This window comes from Pezoporus occidentalis, unplaced genomic scaffold (genome assembly GCF_034315485.1).
Source record: "Pezoporus occidentalis ecotype Australia unplaced genomic scaffold, CSIRO_AGI_Poc_V1 ctg68, whole genome shotgun sequence".
NCBI lineage: Eukaryota > Metazoa > Chordata > Aves > Psittaciformes > Psittacidae > Pezoporus > Pezoporus occidentalis.
Window position 1 is genome coordinate 3179128 of NW_026916030.1, and position 20162 is coordinate 3199289.

At 51.9% G+C, this 20162-nt stretch overlaps 2 protein-coding genes across 5 annotated transcripts in view; one reads left to right on the top strand and one right to left on the bottom strand.

Annotated features, from left to right (window-relative positions):
* Positions 1–11878, bottom strand: part of NR6A1 (nuclear receptor subfamily 6 group A member 1) — an 83414-nt gene extending 71536 nt beyond the window's left edge. For 2 of the 4 annotated variants that reach the window (XM_062641036.1, XM_062641033.1), the window contains exon 1: positions 11703–11877. In XM_062641036.1, the coding sequence (XP_062497020.1) occupies positions 11703–11769 (67 nt within the window). In that variant the 5' untranslated portion in view covers positions 11770–11877. Of the gene's footprint in view, positions 1–11702 lie in introns of all 4 variants that reach the window. The other 2 variants (XM_062641034.1, XM_062641035.1) reach the window with 2 other exon arrangements.
* A 516-nt stretch (positions 11879–12394) lies between these two features.
* OLFML2A (olfactomedin like 2A) lies at positions 12395–19925 on the top strand. Its single transcript, XM_062640909.1, has 8 exons — positions 12395–12534; positions 16355–16618; positions 16799–16906; positions 17019–17204; positions 17422–17683; positions 17784–18008; positions 18113–18298; positions 18506–19925. Exons 1-8 carry the CDS (start codon positions 12469–12471, stop codon positions 19105–19107), a joined length of 1899 nt encoding a protein of 632 aa, XP_062496893.1. The 5' UTR covers positions 12395–12468; the 3' UTR covers positions 19108–19925.
* Positions 19926–20162: the final 237 nt, after the last annotated feature.

The following is a 20162-nucleotide window of genomic DNA, read 5'->3' on the forward strand; positions in this document are numbered from 1 at the left end:
GGAGTGGGAAGTAAGGTCATCTCATACATATTTTCTATGTTAATGAAAAGAATTTAAATCAATCACAGCTCCTGCTTACCAGCATCACTGAAATGAAACATTCATAACATAGTATATTTCACATACTTAAAGAGCTGTACCTGCACTGTATTCCTCAATAAACACTATACAGACATTGTTAGTTTAAATGCCTGTTTACATTCCAGTAAAATTCTGTCAGCATGGTATCTGATTTATTGATGCCATCAAAAGTCACAGGATTCCTGAAATGCCTCCTGAGACACGAAAATCAAAGCAGAAAGGAGATGTGTGTTGTGTGGTATCAGCTTTACCACATATGTTATGGGCTAGATTTCCAGAAGCTGCCTGTGTTTTCTGAAACAGATCCCAGTGCCCTTCCTGAAAGCTGACCATTGCTGACATCTTCACCAGGAGAGTCAGCAGGCAGCAATTCTGTAACACGGGTGATGGAGATGGAGGAGCCATAGCTCGCTAACAGCAAGGTTCATTAGAGCTGTTCTCAAGCCAGCTTGATCCTTTAAGGAGGCCCATATAAATTTTGCATCTTATTTTAGACTCTGAGGCTACAGAAAACTGAAGTGCACAAACAGCAAAGCTTTTTAGAAAAATAATTACACTGAAGAAAGCCTCCTTCTATTATTGTTTCAAGCACCTTACTCATGAAATTCAGTGATCTACAGCCTTCCAGCTTCATTGAGTACTTCCCTTTCAGCCTTACCAATGCCAGTATCTTGGGGTTTGTTGGAGTGAAAAGCTTACATTGAGCATTAGGCCTCCCAGGGATGGGGATTACATAGAGGCAAGAATCAAGGGAAACTTGATTCCTTCTCCCCACCTACCTCTCTGCATAGCATCTACCATGTTTGCAAACCGTATTAGCGCCAGCTGCTTGCAATTCCAGAAACACTTCCCTTTCTCTTTGGGGCTCATTCCAGCCACATCTGTCTACTGCTATAATCACATTTTGCAGGATGCCACATCTCTTACTAGCTTTTAATTGTGGTAGCACACACCTAAGCATCTTAAAAAGGACATCAGAAACTGTTTATCAGGTAGAAAAGATTTTTCAGGACAGAAACATCATTCCTATTATTTGGTTATTTATGGCTATTTGTCTCTACTTGTACTAGAAAATTACCTTAAATACAGGGGAAAAAAACAAACAACTGTATTTTTAAAGGAAGCTCCCATTCTTCTCAATGGGATAATAATTTTGGAGTGAACTCAGTATGCACTTTTGTTCTGAAGAACAATCTGAAATTTTAATTCTAGTTTAACTTTGTAAAAACAATACAGGAGATTTGCTAGTTTCCATTAAAAGGTAATGTACAATTTTGCCTTTTTGAATCTCAGGTTTTAAGACATGATTACAAGTTTTCATAATTCTAAAGTAGCTGATACATACATCTCCAAGGGAAAATCTATTTCTATTCTTCCTTTTGAAGCTGAGCAGTCTGCTAGGTAAGCAAACACAAATGTTTAAAGATCAGCAGTTTATATATTTTTTTCAAAACCAGGGTAAATATCCAGTAGCTGTGATTTAGCATTTGATTTCTTATTATGCAGCAGCAAAACTCCATCTTACATGTATTAACTCATCAGTAAGTCATCTCCCACTGTGCTGACAGCTGGAGAAGTTTATCAGTATCTTTCTCTTCTGCACATGCATACAGCTTGTTCACCACTCACTTCATGAAAGCAAGACCCTGCTCATGAGCAGACTGCCATCCTCCAGATTCAGCCTTTGCCCACCACTCACTGGACAGGCTGAGCCACCTCTCTTCACCCATCTCCACAGCAGTAAACAGGAGCGTGTGCTCCAACAAGAGAGCACAGCCAGGCCCAAAGCTGAACTGTACATACTTCACCTGTGAGCCACTCTAAACCAAATCACTGATGCCAAGGAGCTACTGTTTGTGGTAAGGGGCTTGTGCTCTCTCCTGAAAGCCTCACCATGCACAAAACAAGCACTACAGAATGGCAGTGATTTCAATGGGCTGTGAGTCAAATTAAAAGAAGTCAGGCAACATTTCATTTGAGGGGCTATTCAGACTGATGCTAGAGTCTTGCACAGGGATGAGGAAAGAGATTTAGTACTCCATTGTATCTGTGTGTGGATCCATGTGAGTCTTCCAGCTACCCAAACTGTAGCATGCTCATCTGCAAAGCCTCTCAGCACAAGGAGACTACACTTCAGCTGCTTAGAGTCACAACAAATATTAACATGCTTTTAAAGTTGTAGCTTAATTTTTAATTCCTGTGATAAGACCCATCAGGAATGTATTCCTGTCGCTCTGCAGGTGGGTGTTGCAGCATCTGTACAGTACAGCAATCCTCAGGAAGGCATCACTCAGTGCTATCAGCACTGCTCCCTCTCTGCAAGGCTATTCTATGCTTCAGACCATGCAGCCAAGGCAGGACAAGACACAGGCATGGCAACTGAGTGCTATGTATACATCCTCAAGAATATATAGTCACACTTTGTTCCCCGACTGTGTGCTCAGCTTTAAACAAAGACTAGGACAAGTCACTGCAGACAACTGGCATAGTTTCAGTTCAGACATGTCCACTGAATAAAGCAGCATTTAAAAAAAAAAAAATCAATGAAAAAAAGCAGCAGATAAGCACCCAGCAGCTTTGCCAGCTTCCAGCAGTGTTTAACCTCCCTTCACTTACTCCACTCCTGCAGTGCTTGCCAAACTTGCACTGTGAAGTGCAGGGCAGAAGGCCACCACAGCCCCCATTTGTTCTGATAATATTTCTCTGGCAGCTGTCTCAACAGCACTTGACATCTTCATACTTACGAACCAGGGACTCTCGAGTTCTTACCTTGTATGTTAATTAGAAATTAATCACTCTAGAAATCAGAATGAGAACACTCCCACCTAGGCACTCCCTGCTGTTCATCACTGTCATGTTTCACAGATGGCCGCGTTCTGCTTGGCCAGCGGTGTGGGGTAAGGCTTGTCATTTGAGCACGAGCCTACTGCGCCCCAACCACAAACCGTGTCCAAGCTTGAAAACATCTTACTCTACCAAAGAGAAAAAAGAATCCCTGTGTGACCTGCTCTTTAGTGGAGGGAATGAGACTGGCTGTAGCACTGCCCCAGTGCACTGGTGAGGGCCAGGCTGCGCAAAGCAAGCCCAGGAACACCTACACTGAAGCTTTTTGCACACTCCACTCCAGATTTCACTTAAGTTTGGTTCATGCAAACCCTCTGTTTTTAAGCTATGGATACTTACGTGAATAAACTTCCTAGATACAGGAAAAAGATTGGTGTGTACATTATGGCTTACCCTTAGCAGTTTACCATTTTGAGCTGCAGGGTGTTACCCTCCTTTTACTGACAAACAGGACAACTTTTACAGGAAAAACTTTAAAATTCCTAATAATCAAGGTTTTACCCAAACAGCAATAGCTCAAAAAGAGTCCAAGAAAGAGGGTTTCAACCTCATTTTAGACCAGACTAGCACTGAACTAAAAAAACCTTACAGATTATCACCAGGTCTATCAGAAAGCTGCAGAGTTCGAAGGGCACCCTTTCAGAGCAACACTAATGGTACTCTCTTGGCAGTAGAGCTGAAGCTGTTTAAATTCATACACTTGCAAAAGGACAAGTAACTCTGTACCTTCACTGACTGTGAAGAAAGGGAGTTTGTTTTTTAAAAACAGATATTAATGTGAAATCCATCTGGGTATTTAAGTAGGGTAAGCTATTACAGTAAGTATCTAAAAGAAAAATACATTTCCCAGGCATTTGGTGTGAGCATGCAGTTCTGTCCTTTGGTTATTTCTATGTGTAGAAATACATTCTATTTTTTAACTATTCTTTATTTAGAGGTGTACTTACAACCATTCCACATGGCCATTTTGTGCCTCAGCGGCATGCTGATTGTTTCTGCTCTTCAGTGTTCATCCAAGGCTGCCATGAAATATTTCACTGAACAGCACAGTACACTGTTGTACCCAGCCACATTTGCAACGGAGAGAAGTTATAAATTTACTTCAAGACAGCTTTAGATTCAAGGTCATTTCAAAGCTTTTAATTACTAACCAGGATTTGAGGGGTTTGTCCTAAGCATTTAAGAGCAGCTGGCAATCTCATTCATTAACTGTTACGCACATGTGTTGCAGACCAACTACTTTCAATACTTGAGGCAATCATACCAGGGTGTGCTGGCTCACCTCTGGCACCTGCCAGCTACATCCACATGCTCTGAGACTTGCTATGCCCAATAAACCACCCCAGCATGTCATTTAAAAACGTGTATTAAACATCAGGATTTAAAAAATCCGAAAACTTAACAATATTTCTGATACAGCATTTCTCAAGTTTTAAGGGTTAGAAATGCTCCTACTTGGCAGGTACAGGCTGCACTGGAACAGTAAGTGTTGTTCCAAAGGTGTTTTGCAGAAAACTACTATATGCCAGGAAAATGCACTTCATGTTTGACGCAAGCCGCTGAAGCCCTGACACCTTTTCCGTGAAGCCAGGACAGAAGAGGCTGGCCATTTTAAAGTTACAGCACTTGTTTCAAACGTCTGTAGCTATTGATAACAAGACAGACAGACACAGCACATGAACCATGCAGCCAAATCAGTGTCACCCCCCACTAAACACATTAGAGCAGAAAGCATCACCAGCAGCAGCACCCAGAAACACCTCTGCAAGCCAGCAGCCAACCTAGGAGTAGCACTGCCTCTGTGATCACCCACAGCTACTCAAGCCACACTCACATCAGGCATCAGCAGAGCAATGCCAAGCCAGACCATTAGCTCAATGCCTTTTATTTCCTGTCAAGAAGTGTTTTCCTAGGGAAGGAATTCTAGCAATCTACTTGCCAATTATTTTGCCATAAATATTGTGGCATTTCTTATGCAACAGCCATTGCAGAGGTTTCCACAGAGAGAACAAAATTACAGACAACTTTCTTGTTGCAATTTATAGCATCTTACTAGAAGAATTCAAATAACCCCTATCCATTTGCTACAATAAAATATCCCAGATGTTGACAACTACTAATTGTTGGGCAACCCATATACCTGTATTTTGAGCAGTTTGCAATAGAAGCCATTTCAAACTTCAGTTGTTTCATGAAGAAAGTGCAAAATTAAAATTCTGGTTCTCTAAATAAAACCATCGTGCTGCTGTCCTGGCCACTCACAGAACACAGAGGTTTGGGAGCAGGAAACAAACCCATCACCCATCAGCTACAGAAAGGTAAAGGAAAGAAATCTCCAACCAAAACAGAGCTCAACATCACTGGAAACAAAAATCTTTAGGTCAAGCTTAAGTTGCCTGTACAACATCAGTTTTCTTCACAGACTGTCTTTCACAGAAGACAGAATCCATTATAGCAAGGGTCGAAGTTACTACCAGGGACTAAGTACAAACACAACACTTTTTCCTTCTGTCAACATGAAGGAACATTTTTGGTAGGGCCAGTGATCCCCGTTTCCCACATTGGGTGATTGATTACACTCTACCCCTTAGAAGAGTTGATTGGTTTCCTGGTGCCAGGAAAATGATTGATGAATATTTGAAGCCATGGGCCTCTCTTCCTGCTGGGTGTCCTTTTCACATGTCTCCAATGGGCCCAAGGATTTTTTTCAAGACAAGGAAGTGTCATTTTTATGGATATCATCCTGTGATAGGGACAGTTCACTGAGCAGAGGCCCTATGTAAATCAAAGTGAAACGCTAAAGGTCAGCTCAAGTGTTAAGGTGACAGCCCCATGCAGCACGTCACAGGTATGCAGGAAAACACAAGTGGGCTACAAAAGCTTCACAAAGACAGTAAGCAAAGCAGGAGGCAGTGAGTAACTACACCGTTAGCTTGCTGCTGCAGCAAACTCCTGCACCAAATGCAGCCTTCTTCAGTTCTCTTCCATTTTGTAACTGAAATGGAAAAAGACCCATTCTGGTGGGAGCTTGGGTTTCTCTTAGACACACATGCACACTTTTGAGGGAAAAACCCATCAACCTCTAAAGCTTAGGAGAGCATTCTGGCTGCCAAACACCAACTAAGGGCTTTTAACAAGGCAGCAATGAGGAGACCAAGCTACAAACCCCCAGTCTGCATACTGGATCTGTGCCAGCAACAGAAACCCACCACAGCGTCCTGCGCGTCTCCAAGCATCTTACAGTTAGCACAGCCTTCTCATTTCAAACTCGGACACTGCCGTTCATAAAATACCAGTTAGTTTGTATGAGTGTTCGAGTTGATTAGTCTGACACCACAAAAAAGGTACCTGAATCAGCGTTCCACCACAGGACTGCAGGAGAGGGTCACAACACCAGAGCTCTACTGCTGGAATTCCAACCGGTACCACCAGGAAAAGCTCTTCCTGCTACCAGTTCCAGCTTTGCTGTGTGTAGAAAAGACTCAAGCCTGCGTGAGCATCATAGAGATGCTTTAAGTAAATATGTCGGTGTGCTGACAAACCGGTATGGAACTGCAGTGGCAAGCACAGCCCAGCTGTAGCTGAGAGGGGCGGCCATGGCGGGAGACCGTGAGGGGAGAGCAGGCGTGGCTATGGCGGGAGATCGTGAGGGGAGAGCAGGGGTGGCTATGGCAGGAGATCGTGAGGGGAGAGCAGGGGTGGCTATGGCGGGAGATCGTGAGGGGAGAGCAGGGGTGGCTATGGCGGGAGATCGTGAGGGGAGAGCAGGGGTGGCTATGGTGGGAGATCGTGAGGGGAAGTTGTGAGTGGAGAACAGGGGAGGCCTTGGGGTGTGAGGGGAGACCATGAGGGGAGACCACTATACAGTGAGGGCCACTATGCGAGGCAGATGAGGGGTGGCTGTGAGTGAAGATCATGGGGGCAGCCATGAGGGGAGATCAGTTTGCCTTTAGTGACTTGGTTTAGTGGTGGACTTGGCAGTCCTGGGGTAACAGTTGGACTTGATGATCTTAAAGGTCTTTTCCGACCTATTTGATTCTATGAGAGAGAGAAAGCATTTCCCAGTCTCTGGATGAAGAATACCACCTTGACAAAGCCTGCTTGGAAGAAGCTGGATGCTTCTGTGTTGAGAAAACCCTCTCCTGGATATAAGCACACAAAGTATCACAACATGTCCGAGATACTCCCATGAGTAAGGCAGTCATATGCAGAGAGCAAAACCAAGTTCTTTTAGTACCCAAACCACTCGGTGCAGGCTGAGCAATGCCTGTGCTGAACTGAGACCTAAACCTGACTGAAAAACATCAACCTTAAATAAACCAAGCCCTGAGCTTACATTCTACTGCAAAATAAGCCAAGACCTCAGCTGAACAGTTACCCACCTTAAACCAAAGCCCCAGTAACTGAGAATGCCATCTTACATTCTGTTATTTGCAGGCTGTGGTCCACAGAAAGGGCACTTCTTTACAGCTGTTGACAGAACACGCACACAGGATATGGAGTCTCCTGGTGAAAGCATACACAAGACGTCTGAAGGAACAATATACTTAGGAATAATTCTTTGTATTGCCAAACAACATAAACCAGTTGAGTTACAGCTGCGAGACTGAACGAAGGGATTCTTGGAGGACGAGATGGTGTTTGGCACAACCTTCAGAGACCAGCAGTTCTTTTCCGGTCTTTACTACAACCACGACAGGGATCATTTAATCACTTGGCTTCAGGATCTGAGGGCTCCGGAACAATTCCCACAGATAAACCCTGTGCTTCTCAATAGTGCCAGAGTCAGCAGCAACTAAGCAGGGTAAACCCTAATGTTTATAGGAGCACTGTGCTCATTTACAGTTTCATAAAGTTAACAGGGCAGAGAATCCACTGCACTGACTTGAGCACAACATAGACCTTTGGAAATATGTGACACCGCTGCAATTCCTATCTCCTGCTGGAACAACTGATGGGCTTTTACACAACAAGAGAATTTCAAGATTTAATCCCAGGTGCTTCACAATTCCAGTTTAAATTTCCATGAAATACATAGAGTTTCAGCTGAGAGATACCTAGAGGCAAGGACATGGCAGCAGTTTGCAGTCAGCCTGGCATTATTGCCATGGCAAATTTTGATCCATTTTTTTCCTGATGCAGCCACAAAAGCAAAAAGGGCTTAAAAGGAGTAATCCTTCACACACTGACCAGACATTTCTCCAAGTTTAAATTTCACCACCTATAGAAGCCTGTAACAGGGATGATTAGGCAACGGAAGGTAGACATGTAACTCATGCTCTCTGAAGGACGCGGAGTCCACCCTTTGTAAATGAAACCTCCTTATCGAGGAGCTGGAATAGAATTCAGATAATCCAGACATATACTGCTTTCAAGATAAGTTATTGGCAATCATTTACCAATAAAGAACTTCACTGAAGCTAGCCTATCAGTGGTGTATTTCCTCTTTGTAACAAAACCTGTACAGAATCATTTTTATCAACATATAAAATCTGAAAGTCTTCTAATTAGGTCATTAGAACTGTAATAATTAAGACTAAAGCTAAACCTTGAAGGGTCCTCTTGTCCCCCAACTTCCCTTTCTCAATTAACTCTGCAAAGTGATAACCACCCTGGCTTAAAGGCTGAAAAAAAAGAGGAAAGGATCAAAAGGCCAGTTTAATACAGCTGGAGGGAAAGAATGCATTTCAACTCACCAGCAACCATCTGATGAAACCCTGGGCCAATTCTTTATGTAAATGACTTAATTAGAATTACCAGATTACACTGCTGAAGGCTTTATTTAAATAGGCAGTTTATCAACAGGATAAACTGTGCTCTCATTCCCAGAGAATGCTAGTGTAAATGCATCTGTTCAAAGCTACCACCATGGAAGAGTCAAACAGTAATTCAGTAAAATGCTTGCACATTCTCCCCACCAAGAAAAAGATACCACAAATAACTTCCCAGAGACAGGACACAAGGATGACTATTGCTTCCCAACAGTCAAGAAATAGATCTCCTAAATGGAAAATTTTCCTCATTTCCTATGATACAATATCTTTATACTGTTCCATAGCAAAATGGGGAAAAAATCCTGCTGCAGTGTCGCATCACACACTGCATTTGCTGAACATGCACTGCTAGTCCTGGTTTTAGTACAAAAAGGCATGCATAAACCCATTTTCCTCATTAATGATCTACAGAAGCCATCAATACCAAATTCCAACTTTACAGAGAGGTATTTTTCCCCTCTTACCATCAAATCAAACAAAGGCATTAAGTTCTTCAGTTACAAGTCTTATTTCCCATCATAGCTTAAAATTCTATTATCTATTATTCTCTATTACTATTTACAAAAGCAAGAGCATTCCACATTCAACAAGCCAACACTGAATCAAAATAACACTGTAGCTTCTTGTTTGTTCAGAGACATTTGACTTTAGCAGCATTGCCATTCAACAACTCAATTTGTTTTTCTTCCTAAACCTTCAAAGAAATGTTTATAGCAAGTAAACTAAGACCTAACTATATCAATGAAATAGTCTTTGTTAAGCAATGGCTTATCTCATCAGATGCAAAGCAATCAAGCATAAAGAACCACTAAAAATGTCAGTGTGCCAGTAAAGTTTGAGAGCCCTGTGGAAAAGGGAAGGGATGCAAGCAATGGGATTTTTCTTTGAAAACCTTGCATTCTTTGTGCTCTCGCAACTTTCCTCTTCTCTCTGGTATGAAGTTCATCCAGATCAGTAATCTGCCTATCTGAAACTCTGCTCATTTTAAGGGAACACAAAATTCAGGTAGTTTCCTGACACTTAAATCAGTCTTCCAAGACCATACTACACAAAGTACCTAAAGTTACCTTAATTCTAGATAACCTTTTTTGTCGCTATTTTAGTTAAAGCATAAAATCATTAGAACTGTGTAAAAGCCACCCTGTTTCATTCCGAGGAAACAGACACCAACTGAAGCTATGGGGAAACTCATCTGAAATACACCCCTGTTGAGAAATAATTGCTAAGAGTGCAGGAAAAATTAATGCCTTAATGAAGTGATCTAATAGAATTCATTTTACTCATTGCAATTGATCTGCTCAATGGCAAAATTTTCTACATGAAAGGGGATGCACTGAAATTTGTAAGGGAAAACCATCATCTTATATTCCAAGAACGCCAAATGCCCCCTTAAATAATGAGGTTGCAATTGCCTGTAACTGCCGAAAAGAAATCTGTAACTGCATTTCAAAGTGATCCTGAGGCTCTTTCACTGAAGATGCCAATAAACTTGCAGCAGTTTACTCTGGGTTAACACGGAAGCCACGTGCAGAGCTTAAGTTCATTAATGATTTTAACGCAGACACCAAGAATACTTATATATCTAAAAGTAGGATTATGATCTCCTCCACAGCAACATGTATGTCATACAGTTTTAGCTGGTTTTGTAATGAGTGAAGATGTCACACCTCAAGGTATCAGAAGTGCTATGAATCCTCCCTAAAAAGAGGAAACATTACAAGTCTTCATTTACCATTCCCATTTGCAGATATTTTATAAGCCAGCAAAGTAAGAAGCCAATCTTTTCAGCTCCTCCCTCAGCTGCTGGAGGCTTTAGAAGGACTGAAGGTCACACAGTGTCTCAACACCGTGCCAGTATTTCACGTTTTTGAAGGCAAAATAGTAAAAGGTTGTTACATCATCCATTCAGGAGACTAGCCGAAGCCACAGGTACAACATCTATCATTTGAGATAGCCATACAAGACATGAAAGTAACTCTTACAACTAACCTGATGAATTGAAAGATATTCCCACAAAACCCTATATTTCTATGGGGGAGAACAGTATGTGCAGACAAAGGATGAATATTGTTGCATTATTAAGGACACCAAAGCAACAGACACTTCCCAAATTAAGTCAAAAAGTTCAAAAAGTATTAAGGATTAAAAGTATCTTTCATCCAATTGGACATCTGGTTAAGAAAGGATTAAAGCGTTTCTAGCAGCCTCACAACTTAAAGCTACATTTTAGGGTAATTACAGAGACAGGCAGCACTGGTGATTACAGAAAAGGGTACGTTTTGGGAATGCCGGCACCCAGCAAATGCCAGCGGTGCTGCCTGATAAGGAGCTTCTTTTGTCTGAGCAAATCCTTTGTAGAAAAGGGTACCCTGAGATGGTAAAATGCAATTGCAAACCACAAAGGCTGGTAGGGACATTCAAGTGCAGATGCGGTATCCGCACGCTGGGAGTGTGAAGTGTCCCAAAGCGGCCCGGGCAGAGGCACCCGCGCCTGTTCTGGGGGTGCCGGCAACGGCACGGAGCCGGCAGCTCGGGCGCAGCGAACCGGGGCAGCACCGGCGCGGTGACCACCGGGAGCCGCTACACGGAACATTTAGGTGAAATACCCCACACTCAGAAGGCGAACCAGCGGGAAACAGCTCTATCTGGGGATAGGACCCTCCGCAAACCGGGGACAGCCCCGCGTGTCCACGCCCGCTCCGCAGAGCCCAGGCGCTCTCCGAGCGGGACGGCGGCGGCCCTGACAGCGGGGACAGGCGGTGGGCAGGGCGGGCAGCGCGCCGGCCGCAACCCTTTGTTGTGCCCCACGACCGCGGAAAGCCGCGGCCGCCGGGAGCCCCCGAGCCCCGCCGCACTCGGTGGGGTGGCCGAGACGCGGCAAGCGAAGCTCCCGGTACCGCCGGCAGTGAGCCCCGGCGCGTCACCCGCGCCACACGGATACCGCCTCCATATCCCCAACCTTGAGGGGTGGCCGGGCCGAGCCGGACCCCGCGCTCCACTCACCGTTGCGGGGCGGTCCCTTAGCGACGGAGCGGGGCTCCGGGAGCTCTGCGGGCGGCTCCAGCTCCATGGCGGCGCCGGGGCCGCGGCGCGGCGGGTCTCAGGGGCCCCGGCGGCCGCGCTGCCCCATGGCCGCTCCGGGCGCTGCTGACAGCCAGAGCCGCCGCTGCGGACGCCGCGCTCGGGCCGGGCCGGGCCGGGGCCGCCCCGCCCTGCCGCGGGGCACGACGGGAAGCGTAGTCCGGGCGCGCCGCCCGGATGTACCCGTGGGAAGGCACCGCCCCCGGCACCGCCCCCTGCCGGCACCGCCCGGCACCGCCCGCCCCGCCCCGGTGGGCTCCGCGCCGCTGCCCACCCCGGAGTCGGGGCCGCCCCCGGCTCCGCTCTGGCTCGCCCGGGCCTGTGCACCGGGAGCGGCTGGGCGCTAGGGGGCTCTCGGTCCCCGCCCCAGAGCGGTACGGGCACCGGGCAGCCCCGAGGACGGTCCGACGGGCACCTGCCCCGACAGCTGAGGGGATCTGTCCGTCCGGGAGGTGGGCAGCGGGCAGCCCGGGGTACCGGACAGCCCCATCTGGGCTAACAGCCAGCCCCGATACAGGGAAAGCCCGGACCGCCCCGGGGCGGGCACCGGACAGCTCCGCCCGGGAGGGACCGCGCCGCCCCCGCCGTCGCGGCGCCGCTCCTGGGGCCGGTGCCGCCGTCGGGCCGGGACTAAGCGGGGCGGAGCGGGGCGGTACGGGCGGAGCGGGCGCTCGGTGCCGCTCTCGCCATGCGGGTGCTGCTGCTCCCGGCGCTGCTGCTCCAAGCGCTGGCCGCGGCTCGCGGCGCCGCCACGGTAAGCACCGACGGATCGGCACTGGGACCGGGCGGGCTCCGGAGGGGTCCCAAAGCCGAGCGGGCGGGGGTCTCCTCGCACGCTGGCACCCCGCGGACAGGGCGGGCGGCGGGAACCAGGCACCGGGCTGGCACCGGCACCGCAACCTGCACCGGGGACCGCGAACCGTGTCGCAGGGCAAGAGCTCCCCGCTCGGACGGGGCTTCCCTGCAGGAACAGACCCGCCGAGCTCTGATCGGCAGCGGCCCCGCCGGAGGAGTGGGCAGAGCCCCCGGTGCCGTCCTCGATGCAGAGCGGGGATACTCCTCGGGAAAGGCTGGTGCGGTTCTGGTGCTGCCGCTCCCTGCGCTGCGGGGGTTTCGTCGGGGGGAAAGTTTCAGGCTGCAAGAGTGTTTGGTGGGTTGGAAGGTGCCCAAGCCCCGGTGCTGCGGTGATGGGCTCTGTAATGAGCGTCTCCGTGCCCCGATGAGGCTTGCCCCGTGGAGGTTAGAGGAGCGCGGGAGGGGGACACGCAGCGGGTGGGAGCCCGGGGCTCTCGGATCCAGGCGTCCCCAAGACTGTTATCCTGCGGGGTCAGCAGCCGCGACATGGGGACCAGCTGAGCAAAGCGGGTGGGAGCAGCACACAGGGAGGAAAGGCGCTGATGCTGGGATCACCAAAGCATTCAAAAGCCAAGATTTTTCTCAGTCATTTAATGGAATAAGATGAGAACACAGCTGTTGCTTGCAGCGGCTGTTTTGGGAGTGGTGTCCGGCAGAGCCCTGTGCTGGGTTCCCGGAGAGGTTTTAGGGTGATGCGGTCTGAAAGACACTGGGATTTGCAGCCTAAGGACCTGTGCAGCATTGTCACCTCCTCCATCTTTCCCTCCCCCTGTGCACGTGCTGCCTGCTGTGCATGAAGGGGTTTTTTTTGAGCTCTTGACATTAGGGATGAGATCCCATCGATGAGCATTCGTGTGCCACATGAGCGATTCGCATGGTCGTGTAACTGTGACCGACACAGGACACTCAAGCAGTGCCAGTGCCCAGGGCCTGGCCGCCATCAGCCATGGCTCTGCCTCAAAGCGTGTTCAGCGTGTTGTGCCAAGCCAGGGAGGAGGAGGAAGAAGAGGAGGGTGACATGGTTTCCCTCCTGTCACGGGGACATGCCTCGCAGCAGCTGTGCAAGAGGCGCTCAGCGCAGCAGCCTGCTTATCAACACAGCGTGTTTTCCTCCGAGACAAGTCCTCTGGCAGCAGGCAAAGGACAGCTTAAAAACTGGCCAAGGTTCACTGTCAAAGGTGTCTCTCTCCAAATAATGGCACAAACTCAGTGCTCACACGGACGCCCTTGCAAGAGGTCTGAGAAACGGCAGCGCTGGGAAAATTACCCAGCTCGTAAAACTGGAGTGAGGAAGCCCTCGGCAAAGCACTGGGATGCTATCCAACACCAGCCATGGGTGTGCAGCCCCAGCACGGAGCTGGGATCCAGCTCCAGGGGAGCGTCAGACCCACCTGCCTGCACCCTGGGCTGGGGTCTGCAGGGAACAGAGGGATTCAGGGAAAGAGCCACCTGGAGACCATGCAGCCCACATGGAGGTTTCTTAGATTCCCACAACGAGCATTCAGTGCAGCCTTCAGCAGGGGCTGCCCTGTACCCCCGTGTCCCGACCCACCCGCACGCTGTCGGGTCCCGTGAGTGGCAGGGGTGCAGGCTGTTCCCGCAGGGTTGCGGCACAGCCAGGCACACACTGATGAAGGACCCCCAGCCGATGCACAGAGGTGGGGTGACCCTCATGGAATGGACCACGTGGGGGACTTTTTTATGAAGACTTCCTTGTTTATAGGCTTTTCTGCATAAATGGAGCATACGGTTCCTGTTTAAGGAAGCTGTTTAAAAGGCAGAATGAGGTTTAATGTTACTACCTCATGTGAAGGCTGCCCCTGCTCTTGTGCAGGAAGGCGCATTGCTGGGACTCGGGAGAGAAATGGCTTGAACTGGGAAGTCCCTGGGAAGGGGTTAGCCCTTTGTGCCAGGGGGGAGCCTCTGTTTGCTGCCCCCCATGCCCTGTGCAGTGTAAACAGCCGCTGATAGGGCTGCTCGGGTGCATTTGCTGCTCATGGCTCCAGCCCACTCATGCCCCACCTCAGTGGGACACGCGGGGCCTCCGCGCCGGCCGTGCCTCCCACCAAGCGCTGCCAAGGGTGGTGGGAGGGAACGCGTTCTGCTCCCATGGGAATGAGCTTCCAGCACAGGCAGCTGCAGCCCTTCCCTGCGGAAGGTCCTGACGGCAGGCGGGATCGCAGCATGGCCCGGGTGAAGCTGTGGTAGCTTCACTGGCTTGGGGTGTTGGTGGCAACAGTGGAGGCCCCATGGGGCACAACAGGACCTTGTGCAGGGCTCCCATGGGGATCACATAGTGCCATGTACATGGAAGGACAGAGCTGGTGGCAAGGGCAACAGCCCAGCTCCGGGGCCAGGGAGCTGCCTGGGTGTGCACGGAGCGGCCAGCAGCTCATGTCCGGGCTGTGAATTGTCCGGCCTGTTTGCACAAGCACCAGCATTGCCATGGGGAGGTCAGGGGGCCCAGGGAAGAGAGCCTAGAGAGGTGGTGTTGGGGACAGAGTCCCGCTCCCTGCTGCTGCTCCCTGCTGAGAGCTTGATTAGATCCTGTTCAATTTACAGCCCTCTTGGCCGCCTGGTGTTTTCCTCCAGCCGGCAGGACCTTCGTTTCCCTTTGAAAGAGAGAGGCTTTTTTGAAATGCAAAACGCAGGAGGTTTTGCTGCCCCTTTTAGGAAGGGGAGCCCCTGGCCCAGCCTATGGAGAGCTAGGGTTCCCTGGAGAGAACCGCTGCCGGGTGCCACCAGCGCATCATCCCAGTTGCGCGTGGGAAGGACGGTGCCTGCATGGCGTGGGTGCTGCCCGCAGGCAGGACATTGGCCCCGTGGGCCTCTGCCCTTTCCCACGCTGCGCTGTGCTCCAGGGGAGGATGGGACTGAACTCGTTTCCCAGCTCTGCCACCGTTCTGTTTCCCAGGGTGAGTCAGAGTCCCTGCGGGCAGAGCCCTCTCCCTCTGGGGTCACCCCGCTGCCTCTCCCCTTTCTCCCACCCTCCCGGGTGTTCAGAGCAGGCGCATCTCCAGACATGAGGCATGCAGCACAGCTCCCTGCCAGCCTAGATGTGCCCCATAGGTGCGCAGCTGTGGAAGGGGGTGAGTGGGACGTTGCTCCCCATCCCAGTGGGGAGGCTGAGCCACAGCCTTGTTCTCAAGCACAAGGGGGAGAGGGAAGAATGGTTCCTTATCTGCAGAAATGAGCCAAAAAGCACCCTGGGGTCTGTAGCGTGAGTCAGGGCCATGTGTGGAAACAAGGGAGTCCTTGAGTGTGTGCCTCAGGCCATTGCGGGAGTCTGGAGGGGCTGAGCTCACCCCGAGGTGGCTGCATGTCACCATGAACAACAGAGCCTGTGTGGGCTCGAGGCTGAGGGTGTGGGGGAAAAGAGGCGCTTCTGGGTCTCCTTGACACTGTCCCTGCTCACTTGGGTACTGCTGGAGGCTGGGCAACAGCTACAGATATGGGGCCAGTGTATGTGGGGCACAAAACACTCTGGTGGACATGGGGACAAGCTTCTGACTGGGTTTTGTCACTGTTACCCAAGTGCAGAGTGGTGGGACAGGGTGCTCTGGGCAAGACAATGCCCTGTTCTCTTTGGGCACAGCCAAGAGCCCTGGGGCAGTGAGGAGGCTGTGGTGCCTTGCTGGGGTCAACAAGGTCCTATAGGGCTCCTGGGCAGAACCCCAGGCTCAGCAGCCATCCCACTGCTGCATGTCCTCCTCTTGCAGGTGCTGGGTGAGGCGGACCAGGTCCGGATGACCTCGGAGGGCTCTGACTGCCGCTGCAAGTGCATCCTGCGGCCGCTCAGCAAGGACGCGTGCAGCCGCGTCCGGAACGGCAGCATGCGCGTGGAGGACTTCTATACGGTGGAGACGGTGAGCTCGGGGGCTGACTGCAAGTGCTCCTGCACCGCACCCCCCTCCTCCCTCAACCCCTGTGAGAACGAGTGGAAGATGGAGAAGCTGAAGAAGCAGGCACCGGAGCTCTTCAAGGTATCTGCAGGCACAGTGGGTCTGCAGGCTGTGGGCTGGAGACACCCTCCCCATGCTCCCTGTCCCGGCCCCAGCAGGCCCACAGGGCAGTGAGCATTGTGGTTCCTGTGAGCAGGGATGGAGACATGTGTGGGCATCCACAGGCCTGCCCCATGCCCCAGCCCTACTGTCCCTCTGCAGCTGCAGTCCATGGTGGACCTGCTGGAGGGAACGCTCTACAGCATGGACCTCATGAAGGTGCACTCCTACATCAACAAAGTGGTGGCTCAGATGAACACGCTGGAAGAGGTGAGTGAGCTCAGCAGGCACTGTCCTGCAATGTGCCCTGTCTGGCTGCTCAGGAGCATCTGCAGGTGCCATTGGCTCCCTGAGTGGGGTGCCAGCCTCTCTTCTCCTCCAGACCATCAAGACCAACCTGAGCAGGGAGAACGACTTCATGAAGGAGAGTGTCCTGCACCTCACTGACCAGATGAAACGCTATGAGAACTACTCTGACATCATGATCAGCATCAAGAAGGAGATCTCCAACCTGGGCTACCAGCTGCTGCAGAAGGATGCCGCTGCCATCCCTGAGAGCAAGGCACAGGTACCCTTGGGTGCTGGCTCCTCACAGGCATGGCTGGTGCCACTGGGCTTGTGCCACGAGGCAGGTCTGAGCTTCCCCAGGCTTACAGTGGCTGCTGGAAGCTCCCGCAAGCGCATCAGGGTGCCGGTATCCAAGGCTAGTGCCACTGGGCCCACTGCCCTTCATGGTGGCAGGAGGGAACGGGAGGGAAGGGGGTCTAACCAGGTTGTGTCCCCAGGATACAGCAGGAGGACGAGAGAAGGAGGCAGGACGGTTCCCCAACACCCGGAAGGCACCGGGGGACAGGGCGCCACCCCGAGCACCCAAGGAGAAACAGCTGAAGCCTGAGAAGCCCAAAAAGGATACCCCAAAGGCCAGGGGGGGGTCACAGCCTACACCCAAGCCCAAGCCACCACCACACCAGCAAACCGTGGTCCGAGGCATCACTTACTACAAGGCCAAGCAGGCAGGAGCAGCGGAGGGGCTGGCCAGCAGCCGAGGTGAGCACCAGGGAGCAGGGGGCTGGGGAGACCCTCCCACCAAGGCAGAGGACCAGGGTCTGCCCCACAATGCACTGACGCACTGGCTTGTCCCCCATAGAGAGCCCTGCAAGGGGGATGGCTGTGTTGGAGTGGCAGGAAGAGAAGGACCCACCAGCTGAGGGGACCCCAGCCCAAGCCATTGCACAGGCAGAGACCACCATGCCCAGCACCACAGCTGCACCCAGCACAGCCCTGGCACCCCGCGCCACTGCCCGCAGCGCCCCTGCCACTGTCCTCGGGCAGGGGGCTGACAGCAGTGGGGGCCCTGAAACACCAAACAGAGGTGAGTGAGCAGGGGACTGAGATGGGGAACCCACGCAAGGTCCTGGCAGCCATGGCCAGGCAGGAGGCATGGGGTAAGCCTTCCTCCTCCTCCTTGGTACCCAGTGAAAGAGGTGGAGTGTGAAGGCACCATCGAGTCGGTGGAGCCCCCCACAGAGCACCACAGCTATGGGCGCAACGAGGGGGCCTGGATGAAGGACCCAGCGGCCAAGGATGACCGAATCTACGTCACCAACTACTACTATGGCAACAGCCTGGTGGAGTTCAGGAGCCTTGACAGCTTCAAGCAGGGTGAGGGCTGGTGGCTGAGTGGGCACAGGAACCCAAGCTCCTCCTGGGGGGGGTGCCCAGCACAATGTAGCACCAGGGGTGGTGGGCAGCCGATGGGGACCTACACTGGGGAGCACCCATGGGGCAGTGAGGGGGACACAACTGGGCCATCATGTGTGGGACTCCAGTGCTGTGAGGGGTCTCAATACTTGTCCTGCCCACTTGCAGGCCGCTGGAGCAATCTCTACAAGCTGCCCTACAACTGGATAGGCACTGGGCACGTAGTGTACCGGGGGGCCTTTTACTACAACCGTGCCTTCACCAAGAACATCATCAAGTACGACCTGAAGGAGCGGTACGTGGCGGGCTGGGCGCAGCTCCATGATGTGGTGTACGAGGACACAACGCCCTGGAAGTGGAGGGGCCACTCGGACATTGACTTCGCTGTGGATGAGAGCGGGCTCTGGGTCATCTACCCCTCCGTGGACTACGACTACTCGCAGCAGGAGGTGATCGTCCTGAGCCGACTCGACCCTGGGGACCTCTCTGTGCGCAGGGAGACCACCTGGAAGACAGGGCTGAAGCGCAATGCCTATGGGAACTGCTTCATCATCTGCGGCATCCTCTATGCTGTGGACACCTACAACCAGAAGGAAGGGCAAATCTCCTATGCTTTTGACACACACACGGACACGGAGGCAGAGCTCCGGCTGCCCTTCCTCAACCAGTATGCCTTCACTACGCAGGTCGACTACAACCCCAAGGAGAAGGTGCTTTACGCCTGGGACAACGGCCATCAGATGACATATGGGCTCCGCTTCGTGGTCTGAGCGCCCGGCCGGGTATGCAGAAGGTGGGCAGAGGAGTGCAGCAAGAGCCTAGCTTCCATCCCAAAACCCTCCCATCCTCTGTGCCCATCACCTGCACCATGCCCGTTGCATTGCGGGGCAGGAGGTGCAGATACGCGCACTCCAGCAGACACCCCTATGACAACGTGGCCTCTGGGGCCACGGGGCTGCCCCACAGCTGGCAGCTTGGCCAGCGTTGCCTTCCCGAGGACACAGGAGAGGAGCTCAGCCCTGTGTCCCCACAGCACCGGGAGGCAGCCAGGTCTGTGCCACCGGCAACACGGCAGCACCCACCCCGTGCCACCGCACCACGCACCCACCTGCACTGCACCCAGCCTGCTGCAGCCCGTGTTGACCGCACGCTTACCCTCACCGCCGGCTGCCAGCGGTGTGAATGCTGTTAACCTAACCCAGTGTGGGCTGCTGGGCACCGTGCCCTGGCCTGCACTGAGCTGCCATGGGGCGGGCAGGGCCCCCTCGCCGCCGGGGCAGGAGGAGCAGCCGCCAATTGCTATTTTAGGAGACATGATTAAGATGCCTTTGCTTTTGCTGCTCATTAGCTTATTATTTAAATGCATTCACCAGAGCTGTGCCGAGTCCCCTCTCCTGGCAGTGGGCGCAGAGCAGCCTGCCTGCAGTGCCGGGGTGCCCTGCTTGCACCCTGCCTGCACCCAGCACCAGGCAGGGAGGAGGCATGCTTGGCTGCTCTCTGCCTAAGGCAGCGTGAGGGGTCAGGAGCGCTTGGCTTGGTTTTGGTCATTTTAGACGTGAACAGTATTAAAAACATAACAGATGTGAAACCAGGCTGTGTGTGCTGTCGTTTCTCCCCAAGCCAGGCAGAGCTGGCACTCACCATCCTCATCCCAGGCCCAGGCATGCCCAGGCATTGCTGGCGCATGTGGCTGCTGTTCATTGCGCATCTGGTTGGTGCGGCTCCAAGCAGTGCTCCGCACGCTGAGCCTGGGAAGGGCACCCCACATCTTCCCCGGCAGCACCCAGCAGGGTGCCATGGCTGTGCCCACAAACCCTGGACTGGG

Bases quoted from the DNA above. Each gene is read 5' to 3' on its own strand.
- OLFML2A (XM_062640909.1), top strand. From the start codon at position 12,469: ATGCGGGTGCTGCTGCTCCCGGCGCTGCTGCTCCAAGCGCTGGCCGCG. The intron at 17,684-17,783 runs GTGAGCACCAGG...TGTCCCCCATAG, and splicing joins GGGGCTGGCCAGCAGCCGAG to AGAGCCCTGCAAGGGGGATG. The intron at 18,009-18,112 runs GTGAGTGAGCAG...CTTGGTACCCAG, and splicing joins CCCTGAAACACCAAACAGAG to TGAAAGAGGTGGAGTGTGAA.